The sequence below is a fragment of the Ostrinia furnacalis genome, unplaced genomic scaffold, assembly GCF_004193835.3.
Source record: "Ostrinia furnacalis isolate ACB-3 unplaced genomic scaffold, ASM419383v2 OfSCF7657, whole genome shotgun sequence".
NCBI lineage: Eukaryota > Metazoa > Arthropoda > Insecta > Lepidoptera > Crambidae > Ostrinia > Ostrinia furnacalis.
The window spans coordinates 482734-508676 of NW_021137896.1; the positions used below are offsets into that span (position 1 = coordinate 482734).

The window sequence follows — 25943 nt, forward strand, 5'->3', positions numbered from 1 at the left end:
TATTTATTTATTTTCCAAACAAGTAAACTTAATGCACTATTCGTCGTCGCTGGAATCAGAAGCAGCCTCAGCCACATCTATAGAGAACTTGTACTCCTGGTCGGCCCCGAGATAAGCGTCCGACATGAAGTACAGAGTGTAGGTGTGCCTTCCTCCTACTCCTACTACGAAGTCCAGTCTGACTTTGGCCGCTCGACCGAGGGACACGCGCTTGATGGATAGTAGAGTATTGGTTTTGGGGTCTCCGATCACCACCCACCAGCCTTCTTCGCGTTTCTGTTAGAGAAAATAGAAAAATATAATAAATTTTAAGCAAAATGATGAAAATTTTGGTTTTTTAAGACGATTCTATCTACAGTATTATGAGTACTTTCCCATCAGGTGGCATTACAAAATTGACTATTTGACACCATTCCCCAATAATTGGAAATCACATTTTACTGCATTCTGGTCTTAAAAACTTATTTTTTTTTATCAAGATTTTTGGTCGCAATGTAATTGAAAAAAGTAGTTCAATTGAGTTGAGAAAATAGTGACGTCACTTGCTTGTATTGCCATACAATATCTATGGGAGAGTCTCGTTTTGACAGTTTTAAAAAGTACGTCAATTACAAATACAAATACAAATAAGTTTATTGTGCATAATGTTACAATTTGTACAAACCGAAAAATAGTTAAATAACTAACTGTATCTCTTATTTAACTTAAAACCAATTTTAAAGCAATACAATTTTATTAGAAAAATGTAGGTAGGTACAGAAACACAATCCTTTACCTTCCGTACTAGTACAAGACTGTGTTACGGCAAGGTAATGATAAAATCGTCCTAGGCATAAGGTACATTTTGCAATTGATTGGTGGGTGGTATCAACACACCTATTCCACCTGTATAATGTAGTCGACCTGTCATTACGTTGATGTTGAATATACGGTACTAACCTGAGGAAAGTAGGGCGCTATGACGGGCCCTTGAACCTCGTCCTCGCGCTCCAAAGACACCTCCACCACGATCGGCTTGCCGGCCGCTAAGCGGCGCTCATTCTTCACCTGAAAAGTAATCAAATGATTATGTTAAAAACGTTTTTATAACTGTCAATGAGTAAAGTAGTTACGTCATATAGATGACCCACGCTCACAGATATGGATTAGAGTAGATACAGCAAGTTGATCGTCAAAGCGTGCCATTCCGATATGTCCAAATGGACATACATGGTCGAGTGATGTTCATGTAATCCGATTACAACAATCGGTTACGATGATTTTACGAGGACAGTAGTACGAACACGGTAGAAAGAAGAAATTATTTACGGATTGAGAATTGTAATTAACAGCACAAGTAACAAATAATTAATTAGAATAAAGTAGCAGTAGAAGAAGTATAAAGTAGCATTGTTTTTAATACATATCCTGCGATGTACTCTTAAGAGTTAAAACCATGGTCCCTGTATGTGGTGCACTCATACCGATCCCAAGGAACCGTACTTACTCATAACAATAAGACACACACTGATGCATGTATTCATGCACTTGACAAATTTATGTTTTGAAACGCTGGTAGGGTAAAAAAAATAACGAGATTTGACGATTTGTAAGAATTAATATATTTTAAAAAGGTAAATAAAGATGTTTTTGGTTTTGTATTTAACAAATTATCAGTTTTATCGGAATTAATTAATTATCGAATCGAGTCGCACGATATCATTCGATGACTTTGCAAATGCAGTACGATGATACGATTACTTTTACGTTGCGACAATCACTAAAATTCGCTAAAATGACACTAATGACGTTTAAAAAGTGGCACGCTCGGCTTCATACAATTTTTGACACATGCTGCATCTATCCATATCTGTGCCCACGCTGAACTGTCTCACCAAACTCAATGACAGGGGGGCGCTACCATCGTTCAAAGAGAGAGAGAGAGAATGAGAAAAAAGAGAGAAAGCAAAGAGAGAGAAAGGGTGAATGTGTGGAAGTGAGGTTGTTTTAAAGAGCGAGTGTTTTCATATTAAAGGGGGCGCGTCTCAAATAAGTTTGGGAACCAATGTGCTAGTGTGTGTGTGTGTGTGATAGAAAGAGACATACCTCAATAGTCAACTCCACGTTGGGATACCGGTTGCAGAAGCGAGCGACATCAGCCATCTCACTCGGTTCCAACTGCAGCAGTTTGGCGCGCGCCTGGTCTTCCAGTTCCATGACGTCGAACACCGTCTCTACGCCCTGTGGGGTGCAAAAGTACACGTTATTGTATTGCCTGGTAAAATGTATGTATTGCTTATTGAGTACTAGCTAACCCAGCGAAGTTAGTACCGACTATGTTCATCAGAAATAACGTAGAATTCTAATGGTCAATGTTGAAGACGGATGCTAGGAGTATCATGGACCAAGATTGGTACCAATGACTGCATATTAGCCTAGGTGTAGACCACCGGCTTTTAGTCGGCCGATAGTTGGGCCCGATTTTAATTTGTATGAAAATCAAATCGGTGTAACGTGCGCACTTCCATACATGCCCATACTGATTAACTGCCCGATTAAACAATCGGCCGACAAAAAATTGGTGGTCTGCCTGCGCCTAAAAGAACTTAAAAGAACTCGGAATCAGACAGCGCCTATCAACCACAGTTCTGTCACGCATTTTGACCTTCGGCCATGTATCTTGGGGTAATGACTCCATAGAGCGTCTCGTAGTGCAGGGAAAAGTTGAAGGCACCAGGCTACATGGTAGATCACCAATGAGATAGACGACAATGATGACGCCACCACTGTGGAGGCTGTGATGACGTCACCTTGAGATTGGGTCATAATGACGAGAATATGGAAAGGGGTTGTACGTTAGCCATTTCCTTCTCCTTAGCCTAGGAATCTAGTTACTTAAGAGAGTCGTGCTCCTGCAATGGACACTAAATGACGTCACCTTGTCAGCGCATCTTTGCAGCAGCTCGGGCGTGAAGTGCGGCAGTTGTCGCAGGTACGAGTCCTTGGCCCACATGGCCTGGGTCACCATCTGGGCCAGCTCCATGGCGGCCACGGCTGGAGACAGCCAGCCTGAGCTGGAGACCACGACACACGCGTGCGTCACCATCTGATGACGTCACCTTGCTTCTGGTAACTTAGAGGAACTGGCCACAACGTGAGTGGTGGCCAGGCTGTGTGATGATGACGTCACCTTGTCGGCGCTGCGTCAAATCGTTCTGCCTCTAGTGACTTCGAGGGTCGTGGTTTAAAGTGGAGACTAAATGATGACGTCAGCTCCATTTGCCATTAGTTACCAGAACTAGAAGAGTCGCTCCTGTAATGGACACTAAATCGCCTGCGTCACCGTCTGATGACGTCACCATTTGATGACGTCACATCAGCGAACGCGGGGAGGTGTTCGGAAGCATTCCAGCGAGATGTGCGCAGTTTCTTCGTTTCCTTCGCTTTGGCCTTGGAATCTAGTTACTTAAGAGAGTCGTACTCCTGTATTGGACACTACGCACTGTGGCAGACGAAGCGAAGATCGGCAAGACTTGGAGCGAGATCAAACGCGAAGCTCAAGGCCGAACGCGATGGAGGACTGTTGTGGACGCCCTCTGCCCCATCTAGGGGACATAGGACCTTAAGTCAATGGACACTAAATGACGTCACCTTGTCAGCGCATCTTTGCAGCAGCTCGGGCGTGAAGTGCGGCAGTTGTCTCAGGTACGAGTCCTTGGCCCACATGGCCTGGGTCACCATCTGGGCCAGCTCCATGGCGGCCACGGCTGGAGACAGCCAGCCTGAGCTGGAGACCACGACACACGCCTGCGTCACCATCTGATGACGTAACCGCTGTGGAGACTGCGCGATGACGTCACATTGCAGGCGCTGCATGAATGTAGTCCAAATCCTTCTGCCTCTAGTGACTTAGAGGGTCGTATTTTGAAGTGGAGACTAAATGATGACTTCAGCCCCATTTGCCTTTACTAAAGCCCGGTCGCGACTGTGCGACGCAGTGAGTGCGAGCGCGACAGCAACATAATTACGCGCGAGCGATAAGGATGGGTAGCTTGGGGTCATTGGACAAAATTCTACGTGCTCACAGACCAGACTTTAGAACTAGAAGAGTCGCTCCTGCAATGAACACTAAATCGTCTGCGTCACCATGTAATGACGCCATCGTTTGATGACGTCACATCAGCGAACGCGGGGAGGTGATCGGAAGCATTCCAGCGAGATGTGCGTAGTTCTTTCGTTTCCTTCGCTTTGGCCTTGGAATCTAGTTACTTAAGAGAGTCCTGCTCCTGCAATGGACACTACGCACTGCGGCAGACGAAGCGAAGATCGGCAAGACTTGGAGCGAGATCAAACGCGAAGCTCAAGACCGAACGCGATGGAGGACTGTTGTGGACGCCCTCTGTCCCATCTAAGTGACATAGGACCTTAATTCAAGTAAGTTAATGGACACTAAATGACGTCACCTAGTCAGCGCATCTTTGCAGTAGCTCGGGCGTGAAGTGAGGCAGTTGTCTCAGGTACGAGTCCTTGGCCCACATGGCCTGGGTCACCATCTGGGCCAGCTCCATGGCGGCCACGGCTGGAGACAGCCAGCCTGAGCTGGAGACCACGACACACGCCTGCGTCACCATCTGATGACGTCACCGATATGGAGACTGCGCGATGACGTCACCTTGCTTCAGGTAACTTAGAGGAACTGGCCACAACGTGAGTGGTGGCCAGGCTGTGTGATTATGACGTCACCTTGTCGGCGCTGCGTGAATGTAGTCCAAATCCTTCTGCCTCTAGTTACTTATAGGGTCGTACTCCTGCAGATGATGACGTCAGCTCCATTTGCCTCTGGTTACTAAAAGAGTCGAGCTCCTGTAATGGACACTAAATCGCCTGTGTCACCATCTAATGACGTCACAGCTGTGGAGGCTACATGATGACGTCACATTGCAGGCGCTGCATGAATGTAGTCCAAATCCTTCTGCTTCTAGTGACTTAGAGGGTCTTATTCTGAAGTGGAGAATAAATGATGACGTCAGCTCCATTTGCCTTTAGTTACCAGAATTAGAAGAGTCGCTCCTGCAACGAACACTAGTTCGTCTGCGTCACCGTCTGATGACGTCACCGCTGTGGAGACTGGGATGACGTCACCTTGCTTCTGGTAATTTAGAGGAACTGGCCACAACGTGAGTGGTGGCCAGGCTGTGATGATGACGTCACCTTATCGGCGCAGCGTGAATGTAGTCCAAATCCTTCTGCCTCTAGTTACTTATAGGGTTGTACTCCTGCAGATGATGACGTCAGCTCCATTTGCCTTTAGTTACCAGAACTAGAAGAGTCGCTCCTGCAATGAACACTAGATCGCCTGCGTCACCGTCTGATGACGTCACCATTTGATGACGTCACATCAGCGAACGCGGAGAGGTGTTCGGAAGCATTCCAGCGAGATGTGCGCAGTTTCTTCGTTTCCTTCGCTTTGGCCTGGGGATCTAGTTACTTAAGAGAGTCGTGCCCCTGCAATGGACGCTACGCACTGTGGCAGACGAAGCGAAGATCGGCAAGACTTGGAGCGAGATCAAACGCGAAGCTCAAGACCGAACGCGATGGAGGACTGTTGTGGACGCCCTCTGCCCCATCTAGGGGACACAGGACCTTAATTCAAGTAAGTCAATGGACACTAAATGACGTCACCTTGTCAGCGCATCTTTGCAGCAGCTCGGGCGTGAAGTGCGGCAGTTGTCTCAGGTACGAGTCCTTGGCCCACATGGCCTGGGTCACCATCTGGGCCAGCTCCATGGCCGCCACGGCTGGAGACAGCCAGCCTGAGCTGGAGACCACGACACACGCCTGCGTCACCATCTGATGACGTCACCGCTGGGGAGACTGCGCGATGACGTCACCTTGCTTCTGGTAACTTAGAGGAACTGGCCACAACGTCAGTGGTGGCCAGGCTGTGTGATGATGACGTCACCTTGTCGGCGCAGCGTAAATGTAGTCCAAGTCCTTCTGCCTCTAGTTACTTATAGGGTCGTACTCCTGCAGATGATGACGTCAGCTCCATTTGTCTGGTTACTAGAAGTCTCAAGCTCCTGTAATGGAGACTAAATCGTCTGCGTCACCATCTGATGACGTCACCGCTGTGGAGACTGCGCGATGACGTCACATTGTAGGCGCTGCGTGAATGTAGTCCAAATCCTTCTGCCTCTAGTGACTTAGAGGGTCGTATTCTGAAGTAGAGACTAAATGATGACGTCAGCTCCATTTGCCTTTAGTTACCAGAACTAGAAGAGTCGCTCCTGCAATGAACACTAGTTCGTCTGCGTCACCGTCTGATGACGTCACCGCTGTGGAGACTGGGATGACGTCACCTTGCTTCTGGTAATTTAGAGGAACTAGCCACAACGTCATTGGTGGCCAGGCTGTAATGGGCACTAAATCGCCTGCGTCACCATCTGATGACGTCACAGGTGTGGAGGCTACAAATGACGTCATATGAGGTGAGAAGGGGAACCAATCGAGCTAACTGCGCCTTGCTGCCGTTGTTTTCGCCTTCGAGTAACTGAGAGGGTCTTGCTCCTGCAATGGACACTAAATGGTGATGATAATGACGTCACCTTGTCAGCGCATCTTTGCAGCAGCTCGGGCGTGAAGTGCGGCAGTTGTCGCAGGTACGAGTCCTTGGCCCACATGGCCTGGGTCACCATCTGGGCCAGCTCCATGGCGGCCACGGCTGGAGACAGCCAGCCTGAGCTGGAGACCACGACACACGCCTGCGTCACCATCTGATGACGTCACCGCTGTGGAAACTGGGATGACGTCACCTAGCTTCTGGTAACTTAGAGGAACTGGCCACAACGTCAGTGGTGGCCAGGCTGTGTGATGATGACGTCACCTTGTCGGCGCTGCGTGAATGTAGTCCAAATCCTTCTGCCTCTAGTTACTTATAGGGTCGTACTCCTGCAGATGATGACGTCAGCTCCATTTGCCTTTAGTTACCAGAACTAGAAGAGTCGCTCCTGCAATGAACACTAGATCGCCTGCGTCACCGTCTGATGACGTCACCATTTGATGACGTCACATCAGCGAACGCGGGGAGGTGTTCGGAAGCATTCCAGCGAGATGTGCGTAGTTCCTTCGTTTCCTTCGCCTTTGCATAGGAATCTAGTTACTTAAGAGAGTCCTGCTCCTGCAATGGACACTACGCACTGTGGCAGACGAAGCGAAGATCGGCAAGACTTGGAGCGAGATCAAACGCGAAGTTCAAGACCGAACGCGATGGAGGACTGTTGTGGACGCCCTCTGCCCCATCTAGGGGACATAGGACCTTAAGTCAAGTAAGTCAGTGGACACTAAATGACGTCACCTTGTCAGCGCATCTTTGCAGCAGCTCCGGTGTGAAGTGCGGCAGTTGTCGCAGGTAGGAGTCCTTGGCCCACATGGCCTGGGTCACCATCTGGGCCAGCTCCATGGCGGCCACGGCTGGAGACAGCCAGCCTGAGCTGGAGACCACGACACACGCGTGCTTACGTCACCATCTGATGACGTCACCGCTCTGGTGACTGGAATGACGTCACCTTGCTTCAGGTAACTTAGAGGAACTGGCCACAACGTCAGTGGTGGCCAGGCTGTGTGATAATGACGTCACCTTGTCGGCGCTGCGTGAATGTAGTCCAAGTCCTTCTGCCTCTAGTTACTTATAGGGTCGTACTCCTGCAGATGATGACGTCAGCTCCATTTGCCTTTAGTTACCAGAACTAGAAGAGTCGCTCCTGCAACGAACACTAGTTCGTCTGCGTCACCGTCTGATGACGTCACCGCTGTGGAGGCTACATGATGACGTCACCTTGCTTCTGGTAACTTAGAGGAACTGGCCACAACGTCAGTGGTGGCCAGGCTGTGTGATGATGACGTCACCTTGTCGGCGCTGCGTGAATGTAGTCCAAATCCTTCTGCCTCTAGTTACTTATAGGGTTGTACTCCTGCAGATGATGACGTCAGCTCCATTTGCCTTTAGTTACCAGAACTAGAAGAGTCGCTCCTGCAATGAACACTAGATCGTCTGCGTCACCGTCTGATGACGTCACAGCTGTGGAGACTGGGATGACGTCACCTTGCTTCTAGTTACTTAGAGGAACTGGCCACAACGTGAGTGGTGGCCAGGTTGTGTGATGATGACGTCACCTTGTCGGCGTTGCGTGAATGTAGTCCAAATCCTTCTGCCTCTAGTTACTTATAGGGTCGTACTCCTGCAGATGATGACGTCAGCTCCATTTGCCTTTAGTTACCAGAACTAGAAGAGTCGCTCCTGCAATGAACACTAGTTCGCCTGCGTCACCATCTGATGACGTCACCGCTGTGGAGGCTACATGATGACGTCACATTGTAGGCGCTGCATGAATGTAGTCCAAATCTTTCTGCCTCTAGTGAGTTAGAGGGTCGTATTCTGAAGTGGAGACTAAATGGTGACGTCAGCTCCATTTGCCTTTAGTTACCAGAACTAGAAGAGTCGCTCCTGCAATGAACACTATCGTCTGCGTCACCGTCTGATGACGTCACCACTGTGGAGACTGAGATGACGTCATTCACCTTGCTTCTGGTAACTTAGAGGAACTGGCCACAACGTCAGTGGTGGCCCCGCTGTGTGATGATGACGTCACCTTGTCGGCGCTGCGTGAATGTAGTCCAAATCCTTCTGCCTCTAGTGACTTAGAGGGTCGTATTCTGAAGTGGAGACTAAATGATGACGTCAGCTCCATTTGCCTTTAGTTACCAGAACTAGAAGAGTCGCTCCTGCAATGAACACTATCGTCTGCGTCACCGTCTGATGACGTCACCGCTGTGGAGGCTACATGATGACGTCACCTTGCTTCTGGTAACTTAGAGGAACTGGCACAACGTTAGTGGTGGCCAGGCTGTGTGATGATGACGTCACCTTGTCGGCGCAGCGTGAATGTAGTCCAAATCCTTCTGCCTCTAGTTACTTATAGGGTTGTACTCCTGCAGATGATGACGTCAGCTCCATTTGCCTCTGGTTACTAGAAGAGTCGAGCTCCTGTAATGGAGACTAAATCGTCTGCGTCACCGTCTGATGACGTCACCATTTGATGACGTCACATCAGCGAACGCGGGGAGGTGTTCGGAAGCATTCCAGCGAAATGTGCGCAGTTTCTTCGTTTCCTTCGCTTTGGCCTGGGGATCTAGTTACTTAAGAGAGTCCTGCTCCTGCAATGGACACTACGCACTGTGGCAGACGAAGCGAAGATCGGCAAGACTTGGAGCGAGATCAAACGCGAAGCTCAAGACCGAACGCGATGGAGGACTGTTGTGGACGCCCTCTGCCCCATCTAGGGGACATAGGACCTTAATTCAAGTAAGTTAATGGACACTAAATGACGTCACCTTGTCAGCGCATCTTTGCAGCAGCTCGGGCGTGAAGTGCGGCAGTTGTCGCAGGTAGGAGTCCTTGGCCCACATGGCCTGGGTCACCATCTGGGCCAGCTCCATGGCCGCCACGGCTGGAGACAGCCAGCCTGAGCTGGAGACCACGACACACGCCTGCGTCACCATCTGATGACGTCACCGCTGTGGAAACTGGGATGACGTCACCTAGCTTCTGGTAACTTAGAGGAACTGGCCACAACGTCAGTGGTGGCCAGGCTGTGTGATGATGACGTCACCTTGTCGGCGCTGCGTGAATGTAGTTCAAATCCTTCTGCCTCTAGTTACTTATAGGGTCGTAATCCTGCAGATGATGACGTCAGCTCCATTTGCCTCTGGTTACTAAAAGAGTCGAGCTCCTGTAATGGACACTAAATCGCCTGCGTCACCGTCTGATGACGTCATCGCTCTGGAGACTGCGCGATGACGTCACCTTGTCGGCGCTGCGTGAATGTAGTCCAAATCCTTCTGCCTCTAGTGACTTAGAGGGTCGTGGTTTAAAGTGGAGACTAAATGATGACGTCAGCTCCATTTGCCTTTAGTTACCAGAACTAGAAGAGTCGCTCCTGCAATGAACAATAAATCGTCTGCGTCACCGTCTGATGACGTCACCGCTGGGGAGACTGGGATGACGTCACCTTGCTTCAGGTAACTTAGAGGAACTGGCCACAACGTCATTGGTGGCCAGGCTGTGTGATGATGACGTCACCTTGTCGGCGCTGCGTGAATGTAGTCCAAATCCTTCTGCCTCTAGTTACTTATAGGGTCGTACTCCTGCAGATGATGACGTCAGCTCCATTTGTCTGGTTACTAGAAGTCTCAAGCTCCTGTAATGGACACTAAATCGCCTGCGTCACCATCTGATGACGTCACCGCTGTGGAGGCTACATGATGACGTCACATTGCAGGCGCTGCATGAATGTAGTCCAAATCCTTCTGCTTCTAGTGACTTAGAGGGTCTTATTCTGAAGTGGAGAATAAATGATGACGTCAGCTCCATTTGCCATTAGTTACCAGAACTAGAAGAGTCGCTCCTGCAATGAACACTAAATCGTCTGCGTCAGCGTCTGATGACGTCACCATGTGATGACGTCACATCAGCGAACGCGGGGAGGTGTTCGGAAGCATTCCAGCGAGATATGCGCAGTTCTTTCGTTTCCTTCGCTTTGGCCTTGGAATCTAGTTACTTAAGAGAGTCCTGCTCCTGCAATGGACACTACGCACTGTGGCAGACGAAGCGAAGATCGGCAAGACTTGGAGCGAGATCAAACGCGAAGCTCAAGACCGAACGCGATGGAGGACTGTTGTGGACGCCCTCTGCCCCATCTAGGGGACATAGGACCTTAAGTTAAGTAAGTCAATGGACACTAAATGACGTCACCTTGTCCGCGCATCTTTGCAGCAGCTCGGGCGTGAAATGCGGCAGTTGTCGCAGGTACGAGTCCTTGGCCCACATGGCCTGGGTCACCATCTGGGCCAGCTCCATGGCGGCCACGGCTGGAGACAGCCAGCCTGAGCTGGAGACCACGTCGACGCATGCTTGGATGAGGCGGATGGCCTGAAAGATAAATTGAAGTGAGTTACGCATAAAGTTAATATACCTAGCGGAGTAGAGCAACAACCACGAGCTGTCAAACGAAACCAATTTTGGATGACACTGGATATCATTTGTGTGTCACTGTCAGGATTATTTCGCTGTTTTGTACAATGAATCAATCACTGGACCAGTCATCATGTTTCTGAATCACTATTTCTCAGAAGCATCCACGATTTCAATCACATAAAATTTAAAAAATTTCAGAGTTCAAATTTTGAGCATGCCAATGAGTGTTAAAGAACTGTCAAATAGTTGCAAAAAGCGGTTCTGTTACTTCGCATCACGCATCTTTTTTTATCAAACAGTGTTGCTGCTGATGACATCTCGCTCGCTCAGTCCTTTGTTGCTCTGGTTAACGGAGAAGAGGAGCGAACAGAGGAAGCGGAGCGGGTTAGCGGAGAAGTTTAGCGGAGAGATTCTCACCTTAACCAGCACTTGAGCGGTGTCAGCATGCAGTTCAGCCGGCAGTTGCATCCGAGATAAATGCGCTTGGAGCAACACTTGTGCCTTCACGTGGGGATCGTTGTATTTCACAGCGCCGCCGGAAGGCGCGGTCGGCTTGTGGGGGACTAGTGAGACTAGGGGAAGCGGAGAGGGGAAGCGTAGAGGAAGCGGAGAAGTGGAGGGTTAGCGGATAGGAAGCGGAGAAGTGGAGGGTTAGCGGAGAGGAAGCGAAAATGGTGGAAGGTTAGCGGAGAGGAAGCGGAGAATTAAGGGTTAGCGGAGAGGAAGCGGAGAAGTGGAGGGTTAGCGGAGAGGAAGCGAAAATGGTGGAAGGTTAGCGGAGAGGAAGCGGAGAATTAAGGGTTAGCGGAGAGGAAGCGGAGAAGTTGAGGGTTAGCGGAGAAGTGTCAAAGACAATATACTGACCTTAACCAACACTTGAGCGGTGTCAGCATGCAGTTCAGCCGGCAGTTGCATCCGAGATAAATGCGCTTGGAGCAACACTTGTGCCTTCACGTGGGGATCGTTGTATTTCACAGCGCCGCCGGAAGGCGCGGTCGGCTTGTGGGGGACTAGTGAGACTAGGGGAAGCGGAGAGGGGAAGCGTAGAGGAAGCGGAGAAGTGGAGGGTTAGCGGATAGGAAGCGGAGATATTGGAAGGTTAGCGGAGAGGGTTAGCGGAGATGGGAATAATGGATGCTGATGTTAGCGGAGATGAAGCGGAAAAGTGGGGGGAAAGCGGAGAGGAAGCGGAGATATTGGAAGGTTTGCGGAGAGGAAGCGGAGAAGTGTCTTAACGCACTCACCTTAACCAACACTTGTGCGGTATCAGCATGCAGTTCAGCCGGCAGTTGCATCCGAGATAAATGCGCTTGAAGCAACACTTGAGCTTTCACGTGGGGATCGTTGTATTTCACAGCGCCGCCAGAGGGCGCTGTACTAGTACACTAGGTCAGAGGAGAGGAAGCGGAGAAGTGGAGGGTTAGCGGAGAGGAAGCGAAAATGGTGGAAGGTTAGCGGAGAGGAAGCGGAGAAGTGAAGGGTTTGCGGAAAGGAAGCTGAGGGTTAGCGGAGAAGAAGCGGAGAAGTGTCAATGACAGTATACTGACCTTAACCAACACTTGAGCGGTGTCAGCATGCAGTTCAGCCGGCAGCTGCATCCGCGACAAATGCGCTTGGAGCAACACTTGTGCCTTCACGTGGGGATCGTTGTATTTCACAGCGCCGCCGGAGGGCGCGGTCGGCTTGTGGGGGACTAGTGAGACTAGGGGAAGCGGAGAGGGGAAGCGTAGAGGAAGCGGGGAAGTGGAGGGTTAGCGGATAGGAAGCGGAGAGCGTAAAGGAAGCGGAGGGGGTTAACGGATATGGAAATAGGGGATGCGGATGGTAGCGGAGAGGAAGCGGAGAATTAAGGGTTAGCGGAGAGGAAGCGGAGAAGTTGAGGGTTAGCGGAGAAGTGTCAAAGACAGTATACTGACCTTAACCAACACTTGCGCAGTGTCAGCATGCAATTCAGCCGGCAGTTGCATCCGAGATAAATGCGCTTGAAGCAACACTTGTGCTTTCACGTGGGGGTCATTATATTTCACAGCGCCGCCAGACGGCGCGGTCGGCTTATGGGGGACTCTGCAACAAGTGATTGAACGATATACATCTTAAAGGTAGTCTATTTTATCCACGCGGCTCTCCACTATACAGTGTGAGTCACGTTAAAGTGTACATATGAAAATAAATAAAACTAGACCTATTTTTATCGATAAAAAAGAGGTCAAAATTTTTTTCAGATTTTTTTTTTAATTTTTATATAATTTTTTTTCTTCCAATTACTTATTGTAAAGAAAACGTAATAACTTTTAAACTAAGCGGTATATCCTGATAAACTAAAAACAGTAAAAATGCTAAATAACAGGTGATACTAAAAAAATACATAAAATATACAAAAAAGGCCAACAAATAATAAAAAATGAAACTTTTTGAAAAAAATCTGCTTTTAAATTCTTGTTTTTTTGGTTATTTGATAAATTTCTCCAAAAAATGCCCCTATAACCGGTGGTTTTTATTACTTTGTATTATTTTCTATCGCATTACCTTCGTAAAACCAAAAATCGCATGTCTCTATCCCTATCACAACGTTTGCAATGATCGTTTGAACTAAGCCTCTCCGGGCGCGCCATTCAACGCTTCGTTAACCACGAAACTGAAAATGGCTCTAGATTTGTAATTTTGATAGAGACAAGTTAGATTTCAAATAAAAACAAAAGATTTCGAAGTAAAATAAGCATTTTAGTTAAAATTAAAATTGTCTCTACCTGTAGCAGAGAATAATGTTGTGGCAGGCCTTTGTTCAAACGATCATAGCAAATGTTGTGATAGGGATAGAGACATGCGATTTTTGGTTTTACAAAGATAATACGATAGAGAATAATAAAAAGTAATAAAAACCACCTGTTATAGGGGCATTTTTTGGATAAATTTATCAAATAAGCAAAAAAACACGAATTTAAAAGCAGATTTTTTTCAAAAATTATCATTTTTTATTATTTGTTGGCCTTTTTTGTGTATTTTATGTATTTTTTTAGTATCACCTGTTATTTAGCATTATTACTGTTTTTAGTTTATCAGCATATACCGCTTAGTTTAAAAGTTATTACGTTTTCTTTACAATAAGTAATTGGAAGAAAAAAAATTATATAAAAATTAAAAAAAAAATCTCAAAAAATTTTTGACCTCTTTTTTGTCGATAAAAATAGGTCTAGTTTTATCTATTTTCATATGTACACTTTAACGTGACTCACACTGTATGTTATGCCTAAAGCGTACCCTCTGTTTCTTTGGACACATCATGCGGTTTCCAAGGCATTGTCTGGAGAAACAAATTTAAATTATCTTGGGACAAATGGAAGGCAGACATGCTTAGAGGCGAGATGGTTAGAGGCGTTGAGGAAGACGGTGGGCGGACACAGCTTATGACCGCAATCTATGGAGGAATACTATCTGTGGTCGCGATCCTCATCGGTGAGGAACCGAGGAAGAAGATTTTATCTACCATTAAATTATTCCCTGTCCGGGCTCCTTCCCAATGAGACATCCAGTTTTTTCAGGTACTGTCTTTGCAGGGACCCGTTTAAAAACTTATTTGCAGAAAATTAATTATTTTTAACGCAGCAGGACATAAATAGTTGCCTCGAGCATTCTTCTTTCCCCGCCCCCCAGAATGGACTAGTACCCACCCTAAGATGGTGGGGTTCGAAGATTATTTCAGTCGCGTCAGTGTATAAAAATAAAGAAATTTTTGACTTTGACTTTACTCACTTGCTGGCCAGCGCCTTGATGATGTTCTCCTCGCGGTGCCGGATGCACAGGTCGGAGTACTCCGCGGCTGCTGATATGATCTGTGTCTAGTCCAGCAGTGGACTGTATTAGTCCAGCAGTGGCCTGTATACTCACTTGCTGGCCAGCGCCTTGATGATGTTCTCCTCGCGGTGCCGGATGCACAGGTCGGAGTACTCCGCGGCTGCTGATATGATCTCCAGCAGACCCCGGATCTTGGTCTTGTTGGTGAGAGACATGCTGAACAATTCTGTGAAGAAAGAAATGATATAAAATAAAAATACATAAGTTACATACACTGTAATGAGGTATTTTGCAATAAAATGTGTGGTGTGATATGCTGTTAACTGTAACAATAACCATAACCGGCGTTTTTGGTATAGAATTTGACAGAATTTTGGCTTTTGTTATAGTTAAAGTAAGACCGAACGAGAGGGAGGACTGTGGACGCCCTCTGCCCCATCTAGGGGCCATAGGACCATAAGTCAAGTATAGTTAAAGTAAGATGGCGTGGCAAGTGGACCACAGTTCCAGTTACCCTTGCCGTTTTTTCTCTCGATCTCATCAAATGGCGATTCTTTGCGATAGGTAGTAGGGTAACTGGAAGTGTGGCCCATAATACATAATATTGGCCAAAGTTGTGGCAAAGTATTTTCAATTCTACTAAACAAAATGTAAACCTTTTCTTTTTCTAGCTCTGGGTTAAATAACGCTTGGAGCAATCAGCACTTAGTACATAATAATATCTTGTTACTCGTATAAACAAGTGGCTAGCAAAAGTGATTCTTTCGTAACTTTTCTACACCAGCTACTTTTTCCAGAAAAAATCCAAATAATAATAATCAATTATCATAATAACCACGTAAAGTATCTTCCACTCACCGATGGTAGTATAGTTGATGTAGTAGTACGAAGCAATCATTCCCAAATTAAGCGGTTGCACGTCCATTTCGTCTTCGATCGCGATGCACTTGGACGCTTCCAGGTCTGACAGCGTCGTCTCCACTAGCTCTGACAGGTGGTCTGACAGGTGCCTGTCAAATGATATATTTTACATTATGAGCACATATTAAAAGTGATATACAATGACAATGACATACATAAATATTATTTTTTTTATAAAATTTTACTTATTTCTTGCTTTTTAGTTAACTAATTATTACCTTGATGTTACTACTGAAGATAGGCAGTACACTGAGACCAAAAAAAATTGGTTCATAATCGGCGGAAATATTGCGTATAAAAAAGTTCATCCCCAATTTTCCACCCTTGGGGGTGAAATATTTTCTTCAAATTCGCATGAAACCACATTTTGATAATACCTATTCAACAAAAAAATAATCGTTCAAATTGGTTTATAATCGGCGGAGATATTGCGTATAAAAAAGTTCATCCCCAATTTTCCACCCTTGGGGGTTGTTTTTTTTATTATTAAATTTAAATGGGACCACCCTTGAGGTATTATTACCTATGCGCCGAAAAAAGATTTGTTCAAATCGGTTCATAATTGGCGGAGTTATCGCGTAACAAACATAGAAAAAAAAAACATACGGGTCGAATTGAGAACCTCCTCCTTTTTTGAAGTCGGTTGAAAATCGAACATCGCACTGTAATGTAATTACAAAACAAGGAAAAAGCTATGAAATTATTCATACATCGCACTGTGGTGAAATTTCTCACAAGACAAGGAAAAACTTATAAAATTATTCATAAAGAAGCCTCGTAACGCCGAATGTGCTTTCAGAAGAACGAATAATTTAAGTCGCAATTAAAATTTAAAAAAAAATCAAAAGCCGAGCACTTCGTGTAAAAAAAAATCTATGTTAGAGATTGTCTTTTGTAGTCATATTTTCAGGGACAATTAAAAACTTAAATCCTTGTAATTTTGCGAGAAATGGGTCAAGCCCCAAAAATGAAGTATTTTCATCGATAAAATTGTCCATAGATCACGCCCTTAAAGTTTGATCACAACAAGCCTTGTTATAGTTGGTCTTGGAAACAGTGGTCGAAGTGAGGAGGTTGGGGAGCTCAGGGACTCTCTAGCTAGACACTTGGGGAGCTCAGGGGGTCTGTCACAGACATTCAGTAGCTCAGGGAGTCTCTAGACACTCGGTAGCTCAGGGAGTGTCTATACACTCGGTAGCTCAGGGAGTCTGTCTCAGACACTCGGGAGCTCAGGGAGTCTGTTATAGACACTCGGGGAACTCAGGGAGTCTGTTATAAATACTCGGGGAACTCAGGGAGTATTCAATAGACACTTGGTGTGCTCAGGGAGTCTCTAGACACTCGGGGAACTCAGAGAGTCTCCTATAGATAACTTTCGGAGCTCATGGAGTCTCATTTAGACACTTGGGGAGCTCAGGGAGCCTCCAATAGACACTTGAGGAGCTCAGGGAGTCTCTAGACACCTGGGGAACTCAGGGAGTCTTCAATAGACACTTGGGGTAGTCAGGGAGTCTCTAGACACGCAGGTAGCTCAGGGAGTCTGTCATAGACACTTGGGGAACTCAGGGAGTCTGTCACAGACACTTGGGTAGCTCAGGGAATCTCCAATAGAAACTTGAGGAGCTCAATGAGTTCCCTTTAGACACTTGGGGAGCTCAGAGTCTCCTACTGACGCTTGGGGAGCTAAGACACGCAGGAGGGGGAGCTCAGGGAATCTCCAATAGACACTTGAGGAGCTCAATGAGTTCCCTTTAGACACATGGGGAGCTGAAGACACTTGGGAGCTCAGGGAGTCTCTATCTCTAGACACTCGGGAAGCTCAGTGAGTCTCCTATAGTGTGTACACCTGCAGTCGTGTACCAGTATGTAGTAGGTACATACCTGTGCGTGACTCCCTGCAGGTTGTAGTAGTTCGGATTCATGGTGAGCCGCCGGTAGAGGAAGGTCCAGGTCAGGTAGTCCACAGCGTCCTGTTTGTTCTCGATGGTCTTCGTCACTATTTCCGCGTTTATGTGGTCGTGGAGACGGTGGTCGAGGTGGCTCTGTAAGAAAATTTAAGACAATTATAATTTATGCCTTATTTCGCAAATATACTGGCAGAAATGCCTTATGGTATTGTTCGACTTGAAGGCTCATTAAAGTGTCATTATTCTTGTGAACGCTAAAATGTAACCTTGTTGGTGATCAAGTAAATAAATTCTGTAGTAGGAACGCGCTGGATGCAGACCGCTACCAACCGCACGATATAGAAATAGTTGGGAGAGGCTTATGTTCAGCAGTGGACATCTTGTGGCTGAAGAAAGAGTACATAAATTAATACAGTCATCATCATCATTTCAGCCACAGGATGTCCACTGCTGAACATAGGCCTCCCCCAAATTAGTGTAGTACAGTCAGCGTCAAATAATTCGTGACACCCAAAGTAGCCAAGAAGTTCGCAACTCGTCTTTATTACAATTGGAATAAGGTTATGTTGTGAACTTTATGAGCCACTTTGGGTGCCACGAACTATTTGACGCTGACTGCACAATGGAGTGTAAAATGTTCATAATTGTGACTTTATGCCATATATATATTTATAGCATATTGAAGAATCAATACTCAATACTAAATTCTTTATTGCATTTCACAGTGTAAATTAGTTCTTAATTTATTAGTCTACTTCTTCTTCCTCATACCGCCTACGTTCATCGGAAATAACGTATATTTGTCTCGAAGCGCTGTTAGGGCCCAAAAGATAAGGAGACAAGTCATACAAAGTGCCCCTTAAGGACTACCTTTTTATTATTGTTGTTGACGTTCATAAGTGCCAAAATGCTGGTCAAAATTGAAAATTTTGGATTTGATTTGAATGTAAATAAAAACGAAACGTACCTCCAGCGGCAGACAGTCGTTCAGCAGCTTGCTGTACAACGGTTTCTGGTGCTGAGCGCACATCAACACGCACACAGCGCCCTCGTCTTCTAACGGGCGGCACGCGCGGCCGGCCATCTGAAGTACCGTCGTTAAAGGGTACTGCTCGTAGGAGTGGAGCTTGCCGTTGTATCTGATAGATAGATAGATAGATTAGGTAAATATAGGCGATAAAGAGGTCTAAGGGTCGCCTAGAGAAAATTTAGGAGCTCAGGGATTCTCTTATAGACACCAGGTAGCTTAAAGAGTTACCTAACGACATTTAGGGAACTCAAAGTCTCCTATACACACTTGGTAACTCAGGGAGTCTCCGACACACACTTGGGTAGCTCAGGGAGTCGCCTATAGACACTTGATAGCTCAGAGAGTCGCCTAATAGACACCTAGGAAGCTTAGGGAGTCACTTATAGACACTTGGGGAGCTCAGTCTCTAAAAGACACATAGGAAACTCAATGAGTCTCCTTTAGACACTTAGGGACGTCAAAGAGTCCCTAATAGACACCTAGGAAGCTCAGTGAGTCTCTAAGCCTAAGAACACAGCCGGAAATCAAACTAAAGACTAAACACAATAATCGTTGATAAAGGGCGCCCGCCCGCTTAGTTAGTTATTCGCAAACCGAACACGAAATGTGTCAAAAGGGCGCCCGCTCAGTCAACACGCACACAGCGCCCTCGTCTTCCAACGGGCGGCACGCGCGGCCGGCCATCTGAAGTACCGTTGTTAGAGGGTACTGCTCGTAGGAGTGGAGCTTGCCGTTGTATCTGATAGATAGATAGATAAATTAGATAAATATAGGTGATAAAGAGGTCTGAGGGTCGCCTAGAGAAAATTTAGGAGCTCTGGGAGTCTCCTATACACACTTGGTAGCTCAGGGAGTCTCTCAAAAGACACTTGGGGCGCTCAGAGAGTATCTTATAGACAAATGGAGAGTCCCCAAGAGAAACCCCAAGAAGTCTCTATAGAAACTTGAGGGAATTTTTGGATACTATGCAGATCTCAGTCATTTAAAGACACTTAAGGAGCTTTTAGACACTATAAAGATTTCAGAGAGTCTCCTAAAGACACTTGATCTACTTCATGATCCCCAAAAGTCGCTTATAGACACTCGGGGAGCTCAGGGAGTCACTTATAGACACTTGAGGAAGCTCATTGAGCCTCCTATAGACACTCCAGGGAGCTCAGTCTGCCGTAGACACTTGGTAGCTCAGAGAGTCGCCTAATGACACTTGGGGACGTCAAAGAGTCCCTAGGAAGCTCAGGGAGTCTCTAAGTCTAAGTACACAGCCGGAAATCAAACTAAAGACTAAACACAATAATCGTTATTAAAGGGCGCCCGCCCGCTTAGTTAGTTATACGCAAACCGAACACGAAATGTGTCAAAAGGGCGCCCGCTCAGTCAACACGCACACAGCGCCCTCGTCTTCTAACGGGCGGCACGCGCGGCCGGCCATCTGAAGTACTGTTGTTAGCGGGTACTGCTCGTAGGAGTGGAGCTTGCCGTTGTATCTGATAGATAGATAGATAAATTAGATAGATATAGGCGCTAAAGAGGTCTAAGGGTCGCTTACAGAAAATTTAGGAGCTCAGGGAGTCTCTTATAGACACTAGGTAGCTTAAAGAGTTACCTAACGACATTTAGGGAGCTCAAAGTCTCCTATACACACTTGGGTAGCCCAGGGAGTCGCCTATAGACACTTGATAGCTCAGGGAGTCGCCTATAGACACTTGGGTAGCTCAGGGAGTCGCCTATAGACACTTGGGTAGCTCAGGGAGTCGCCTATAGACACTTGGGTAGCTCAGGGAGTCACGTATAGACACTTGATAGCTCAGAGAGTCACCTAATAGACACCTAGGAAGCTTAGGGAGTCACTTATAGACACTTGGGGAGCTCAGTCTCTAATAGACACCTAGGAAACTCAATGAGTCTCCTTTAGACACTTGGGAAGATCATAGAGTCGCTTAATGACACTTAGGGACGTCAAAGAGTCCCTAATAGACACCTAGGAAGCTCAGGGAGTCTCTAAGTCTAAGAACACAGCCGGAAATCAAACTAAAGACTAAACACAATAATCGTTGATAAAGGGCGCCCGCCCGCTTAGTTAGTTATACGCAAACCGAACACGAAATGTGTCAAAAGGGCGCCCGCTCAGTCAACACGCACACAGCGCCCTCGTCTTCTAACGGGCGGCACGCACGGCCGGCCATCTGAAGTACCGTCGTTAGAGGGTACTGCTCGTAGGAGTGGAGCTTGCCGTTGTATCTGATAGATAGATAGATGAATTAGATAGATATAGGCGCTAAAGAGGTCTAAGGGTCGCTTACAGAAAATTTAGGAGCTCAGGGAGTCTCTTATAGACACTAGGTAGCTTAAAGAGTTACCTAACGACATTTAGGGAACTCAAAGTCTCCTATACACACTTGGGTAGCTCAGGGAGTCGCCTATAGACACTTGATAGCTCAGGGAGTCGCCTATAGACACTTGGGTAGCTCAGGGAGTCGCCTATAGACACTTGATAGCTCAGAGAGTCGCCTAATAGACACCTAGGAAGCTTAGGGAGTCACTTATAGACACTTGGGGAGCTCAGAGTCTCTAAAAGACACATAGGAAACTCAATGAGTCTCCTTTAGACACTTAGGGACGTCAAAGAGTCCCTAATAGACACCTAGGAAGCTCAGGGAGTCTCTAAGTCTAAGAACACAGCGTGAAAATCAAACTAAAGACTAAACACAATAATCGTTGACAAAGGGCGCCCGCTCAGTTAACACGCACACGGCGCCCTCGTCTTCTAACGGGCGGCACGCACGGCCGGCCATCTGAAGTACTGTTGTTAGCGGGTACTGCTCGTAGGAGTGGAGCTTGCCGTTGTATCTGATAAATAGATAATCTTTAATTAGCCAGAAATAAGCTAAAAACTAAACTTGGTAGCTGAGGGATTCTCTCTAAAGACACTTGGGGAGCTCAGAGAGTCTCTTAGAGACACTTGGTAGCTCAGAGAGTCTCTTAGAGACACTTGGTAGCTCAGGGAGTCTCTTTTAGACACTTAAGGGAGTTCAGGGAGTCCGTTTTAGATATTTGGGGACCCCAAGGAGTCTAATAAAGAAACTTGAGGGAAGTTTTGGATACTATGCAGATCTCAAGAGTAATTTAAAGACACTAAAGGAGCTTAGACACTATAAAGACTTCAGGGAGTCTCCTAAAGACATTTGAGGGACTACATGATCCCCAGAGGTCGCTTATAGACACTTGGAGATCTCAGAGAGTCGCCTAATGACACTTGGGGAGCTCAGGGAGTCTCTAATAGACACCTAGGAAGCTCAGGGAGTCCCTTACAAACACTTAGTAGCTCAGGGAGTCTGTTATAGACACTTGGTGGCTTAGGGAGTCCCTTATAGACACTTGGGGAGCTCAGGGAGTCCCTTATAGACACTTGGTAGCTCAAGGAGTCCCTTATAGACACTTGGGGAGCTCAGGGAGTCCCTTAAAGACACTTGGGGAACTCAGTAAATCCCCTATAGTCACCCCAGGGGACGTAGAATGCCCTATAGACACTCGGGAAGCTCGTCGAGTCTCCTACAGACACTCGGCATCGCCCGGCCGCTCCCAGAAGTCCTACAATGCTGTGCGTCACTCACGCGTGCGTGTCGGCGATGATGACGGTGTGCACGTGCGCAGCAAAAGCCCAGGCCAGCTCCACAGCCACCACGCACAGCTGGATGGCGCCCGACTCCAGCAGTTGCTGCACCACGCGCCTGTCGCCGGGCTCCACGCCCTCGTGGAGGTACGCCACGCCCGCTGCGACTTTTGGACACTATACGAACCTCAGAGGAGCTTAAACACACTTGAGGAGCCTTTAGACACTATTCAAGACTTTAGGGAGTCACTTAAAGACACTTGGAGAGCTCAGGGAGTCCTTTATAGACACTTGGGGAGCTCATTGAGTCCCCTAGACACTTGATAGCTCAGAGAGTCGCCTATAGACACTTGATAGCTTAGGGAGTCTCCTAAAGACACTTGGAGAAATCAGAGTCGCCTATAGACACTTGGAGAGCTCAGGGAGTCCCCTATAGACACATGGAGAGCTCAAGGAGTCCCCTATAGACACTTGGAGAGCTCAGGGAGTCCCTTAAAGACACTTGGGGAGCTCAGTAAATCCCCTACAGTCACCCCAGGGGACGTAGAACGCCCTATAGACACTCGGGAAGCTCGTCGAGTCTCCTACAGACACTCGGCATCGCCCGGCCGCCCCCAGAAGTCCTACAATGCTGTGCGTCACTCACACGTGCGTGTCGGCGATGATGACGGTGTGCACGTGCGCAGCAAAAGCCCAGGCCAGCTCCACAGCCACCACGCACAGCTGGATGGCGCCCGACTCCAGCAGTTGCTGCACCACGCGCCTGTCGCCGGGCTCCACGCCCTCGTGGAGGTACGCCACGCCCGCTGCGACTTTTGGACACTATACGAACCTCAGAGGAGCTTCAACACACTTGAGGAGCCTTTAGACACTAAAGACTTCAGGGAGTCACTTAAAGACACTTGGGGAGCTCAGGGAGTCTCCTATAGACACTTGATGGCTCAGGGAGTCCCCTACAGACACTTGGGGAGCTCAGGGAGTCCCTTATAGACACTTGGGGAGCTCAGGGAGTCCCTTATAGACACTTGGGGAGCTCCGGCAGTCCCTTAAAGACACTAAGGGGGCTCAGTAAATCCCCTACAGTCACCACAGGGGACGTAGAACGCCCTATAGACACTCGGGAAGCTCGCCGAGTCTCCTACAGACACTCGGCATCGCCCGGCCGCTCCCAGAAGTCCTACAATGCTGTGCGTCACTCACGCGTGCGTGTCGGCGATGATGACGGTGTGCACGTGCGCAGCAAAAGCCCAGGCCAGCTCCACAGCCACCACGCACAGCTGGATGGCGCCCGACTCCAGCAGTTGCTGCACCACGCGCCTGTCGCCGGGCTCCACGCCCTCGTGGAGGTACGCCACGCCCGCTGCGACTTTTGGACACTATACGAACCTCAGAGGAGCTTCAACACACTTGAGGAGCCTTTAGACACTCTTCAAGACTTTAGGGAGTCACTTAGGGACTGCATGATCCCCAGAAGTTGCTTATAGACACTTGGGGAGCTCATTGAGTCTCCTATAGACACTTGATAGCTTAGGGAGTTTCCTAGACACTTGGGGAGCTCAATCTCTTATAGACACTCCAGGGAACTCTCAGTCTCCTATAGACACTTGGTAGCTCAGGGAGTCGCCTATAGACACTTGATAGCTCAGGGAGTCGCCTATAGACACTTAATAGCTCAGGGAGTCGCCTATAGACACTTGATAGCTCAGGGAGTCGCCTAAAGACACTTGGGGAACTCAGAGATCCCTGAAAGACACTTGAGGGACTACATGATTCCCAGAAGTCACTTAAAGACACTTGAAGATCTCGGAGAGTATCCTAAAGACACTTGGGGAACTCAGGGAGTCCCTTATAGACACTTGATAGCTCAGGGAGTCTCCTATAAACACTTAGGGAGCTCAAATAGTCTCCTTTAGACACTTGGGGAGCTCAGGGAGTCCCTTAAAGACACTAGGGGAGCTCAGTAAATCCCCTACAGTCACCCCAGGGGACGCAGAATGCCCTAGACACTCGGGAAGCTCGTCGAGTCTCCTACAGACACTCGGCATCGCCCGGCCGCTCCCAGAAGTCCTACAATGCTGTGCGTCACTCACGCGTGCGTGTCGGCGATGATGACGGTGTGCACGTGCGCAGCAAAAGCCCAGGCCAGCTCCACAGCCACCACGCACAGCTGGATGGCGCCCGACTCCAGCAGTTGCTGCACCACGCGCCTGTCGCCGGGCTCCACGCCCTCGTGGAGGTACGCCACGCCCGCTGCGACTTTTGGACACTATACGAACCTCAGAGGAGCTTCAACACACTTGAGGAGCCTTTAGACACTACTCAAGACTTTAGGGAGTCACTTAGAGATTGCATGATCCCCAGAAGTCGCTTAAAGACACTTGGGGGGCTTTTAGAAATTACACAACCTTCATGATGTTTCCTATAGACACTTGATACCTCAGGGAGTCTCCTATAGACACTTGATACCTCAGGGAGTCTCCTATAGACACTTGATAGCTCAGGGAGTCGCCTATAGACACTTGGGGAGCTCATTGAGTCTCCTATAGACACTTGATAGCTTAGGGAGTCGCCTATAGACACTTAATAGCTCAGGGAGTCCCCTATATGAACTTGGTAGCTCAGGTAGTCGCCTATAGACACTTGGGGAGCTCAGGGAGTCCCTTATAGACACTTGATAGCTCAGGGAGTCGCCTAAAGACACTTGGGGAGATCAGTAAATCCCCTACAGTCATCCCAGGGGACGTAGAACGCCCTAGACACTCGGGAAGCTCATCGAGTCTCCTCCAGACACCCGGCATCGCCCGGCCGCTCCCAGAAGTCCTACAATGCTGTGCGTCACTCACGCGTGCGTGTCGGCGATGATGACGGTGTGCACGTGCGCAGCAAAAGCCCAGGCCAGCTCCACAGCCACCACGCACAGCTGGATGGCGCCCGACTCCAGCAGTTGCTGCACCACGCGCCTGTCGCCGGGCTCCACGCCCTCGTGGAGGTACGCCACGCCCGCTGCGACTTTTGGACACTATACGAACCTCAGAGGAGCTTAAACACTCTTGAGGAGCCTTTAGACACTATTTAAGACTTCAGGGAGTCACTTAAAGACCCTTGAGGAGCCTTTATACACTACTAAAGACTTTAGGGAGTCACTTAGAGACACTTGAGGGACTACATAATGCCCAGAAGTCGCTTATAGACACTTGGGGAACTCAAGAGAGTCGTCTATAGACACTTGATAGCTCAGGGAGTCTCCTAAAGACACTTGGGGAACTCAGGGAGTCCCCTATAGACACTTGGGAGCTCAGGGAGTCCCTTAAAGACACTTGGGGAGCTAAGGGAGTCCCTTAAAGACACTTGGGGAGCTCAGTAAGTCCCCTATAGTCACCCCAGGGCACGTAGAATGCCCTAGACACTCGGGAAGCTCGTCGAGTCTCCTACAGACACTCGGCATCGCCCGGCCGCTCCCAGAAGTCCTACAATGCTGTGCGTCACTCACGCGTGCGTGTCGGCGATGATGACGGTGTGCACGTGCGCAGCAAAAGCCCAGGCCAGCTCCACAGCCACCACGCACAGCTGGATGGCGCCCGACTCCAGCAGTTGCTGCACCACGCGCCTGTCGCCGGGCTCCACGCCCTCGTGGAGGTACGCCACGCCCGCTGCGAGGGTTTCTTTCAACAT

General features: G+C 48.1%; 3 protein-coding genes across 3 annotated transcripts; all 3 read right to left on the bottom strand.

The window, feature by feature from the left end:
- LOC114365825 (putative U5 small nuclear ribonucleoprotein 200 kDa helicase) lies at positions 1–25943 on the bottom strand (the record flags this gene model as incomplete). Its single annotated transcript, XM_028322502.1, has 10 exons — positions 1–276; positions 940–1047; positions 2086–2220; positions 10790–10966; positions 12928–13075; positions 14897–15029; positions 15662–15813; positions 17606–17766; positions 18599–18770; positions 25762–25943. Coding segments are annotated over 10 exons (1608 nt in total), but the record flags the coding sequence as incomplete, so codon positions are not given.
- LOC114365827 (putative U5 small nuclear ribonucleoprotein 200 kDa helicase) lies at positions 3601–6767 on the bottom strand. The gene is made up of 2 exons (XM_028322505.1): positions 6585–6767; positions 3601–3630 (listed from the first exon to the last, which is right to left on the bottom strand). Exons 1-2 carry the CDS (start codon positions 6750–6752, stop codon positions 3607–3609), a joined length of 192 nt encoding a protein of 63 aa, XP_028178306.1. The 5' UTR covers positions 6753–6767; the 3' UTR covers positions 3601–3606.
- Positions 4088–4945, bottom strand: LOC114365828 (putative U5 small nuclear ribonucleoprotein 200 kDa helicase). The gene is made up of 2 exons (XM_028322506.1): positions 4917–4945; positions 4088–4651 (listed from the first exon to the last, which is right to left on the bottom strand). The coding sequence occupies exon 2, from the start codon at positions 4608–4610 to the stop codon at positions 4443–4445; it is 168 nt and encodes a 55-aa protein (XP_028178307.1). The 5' UTR covers positions 4611–4651; positions 4917–4945; the 3' UTR covers positions 4088–4442.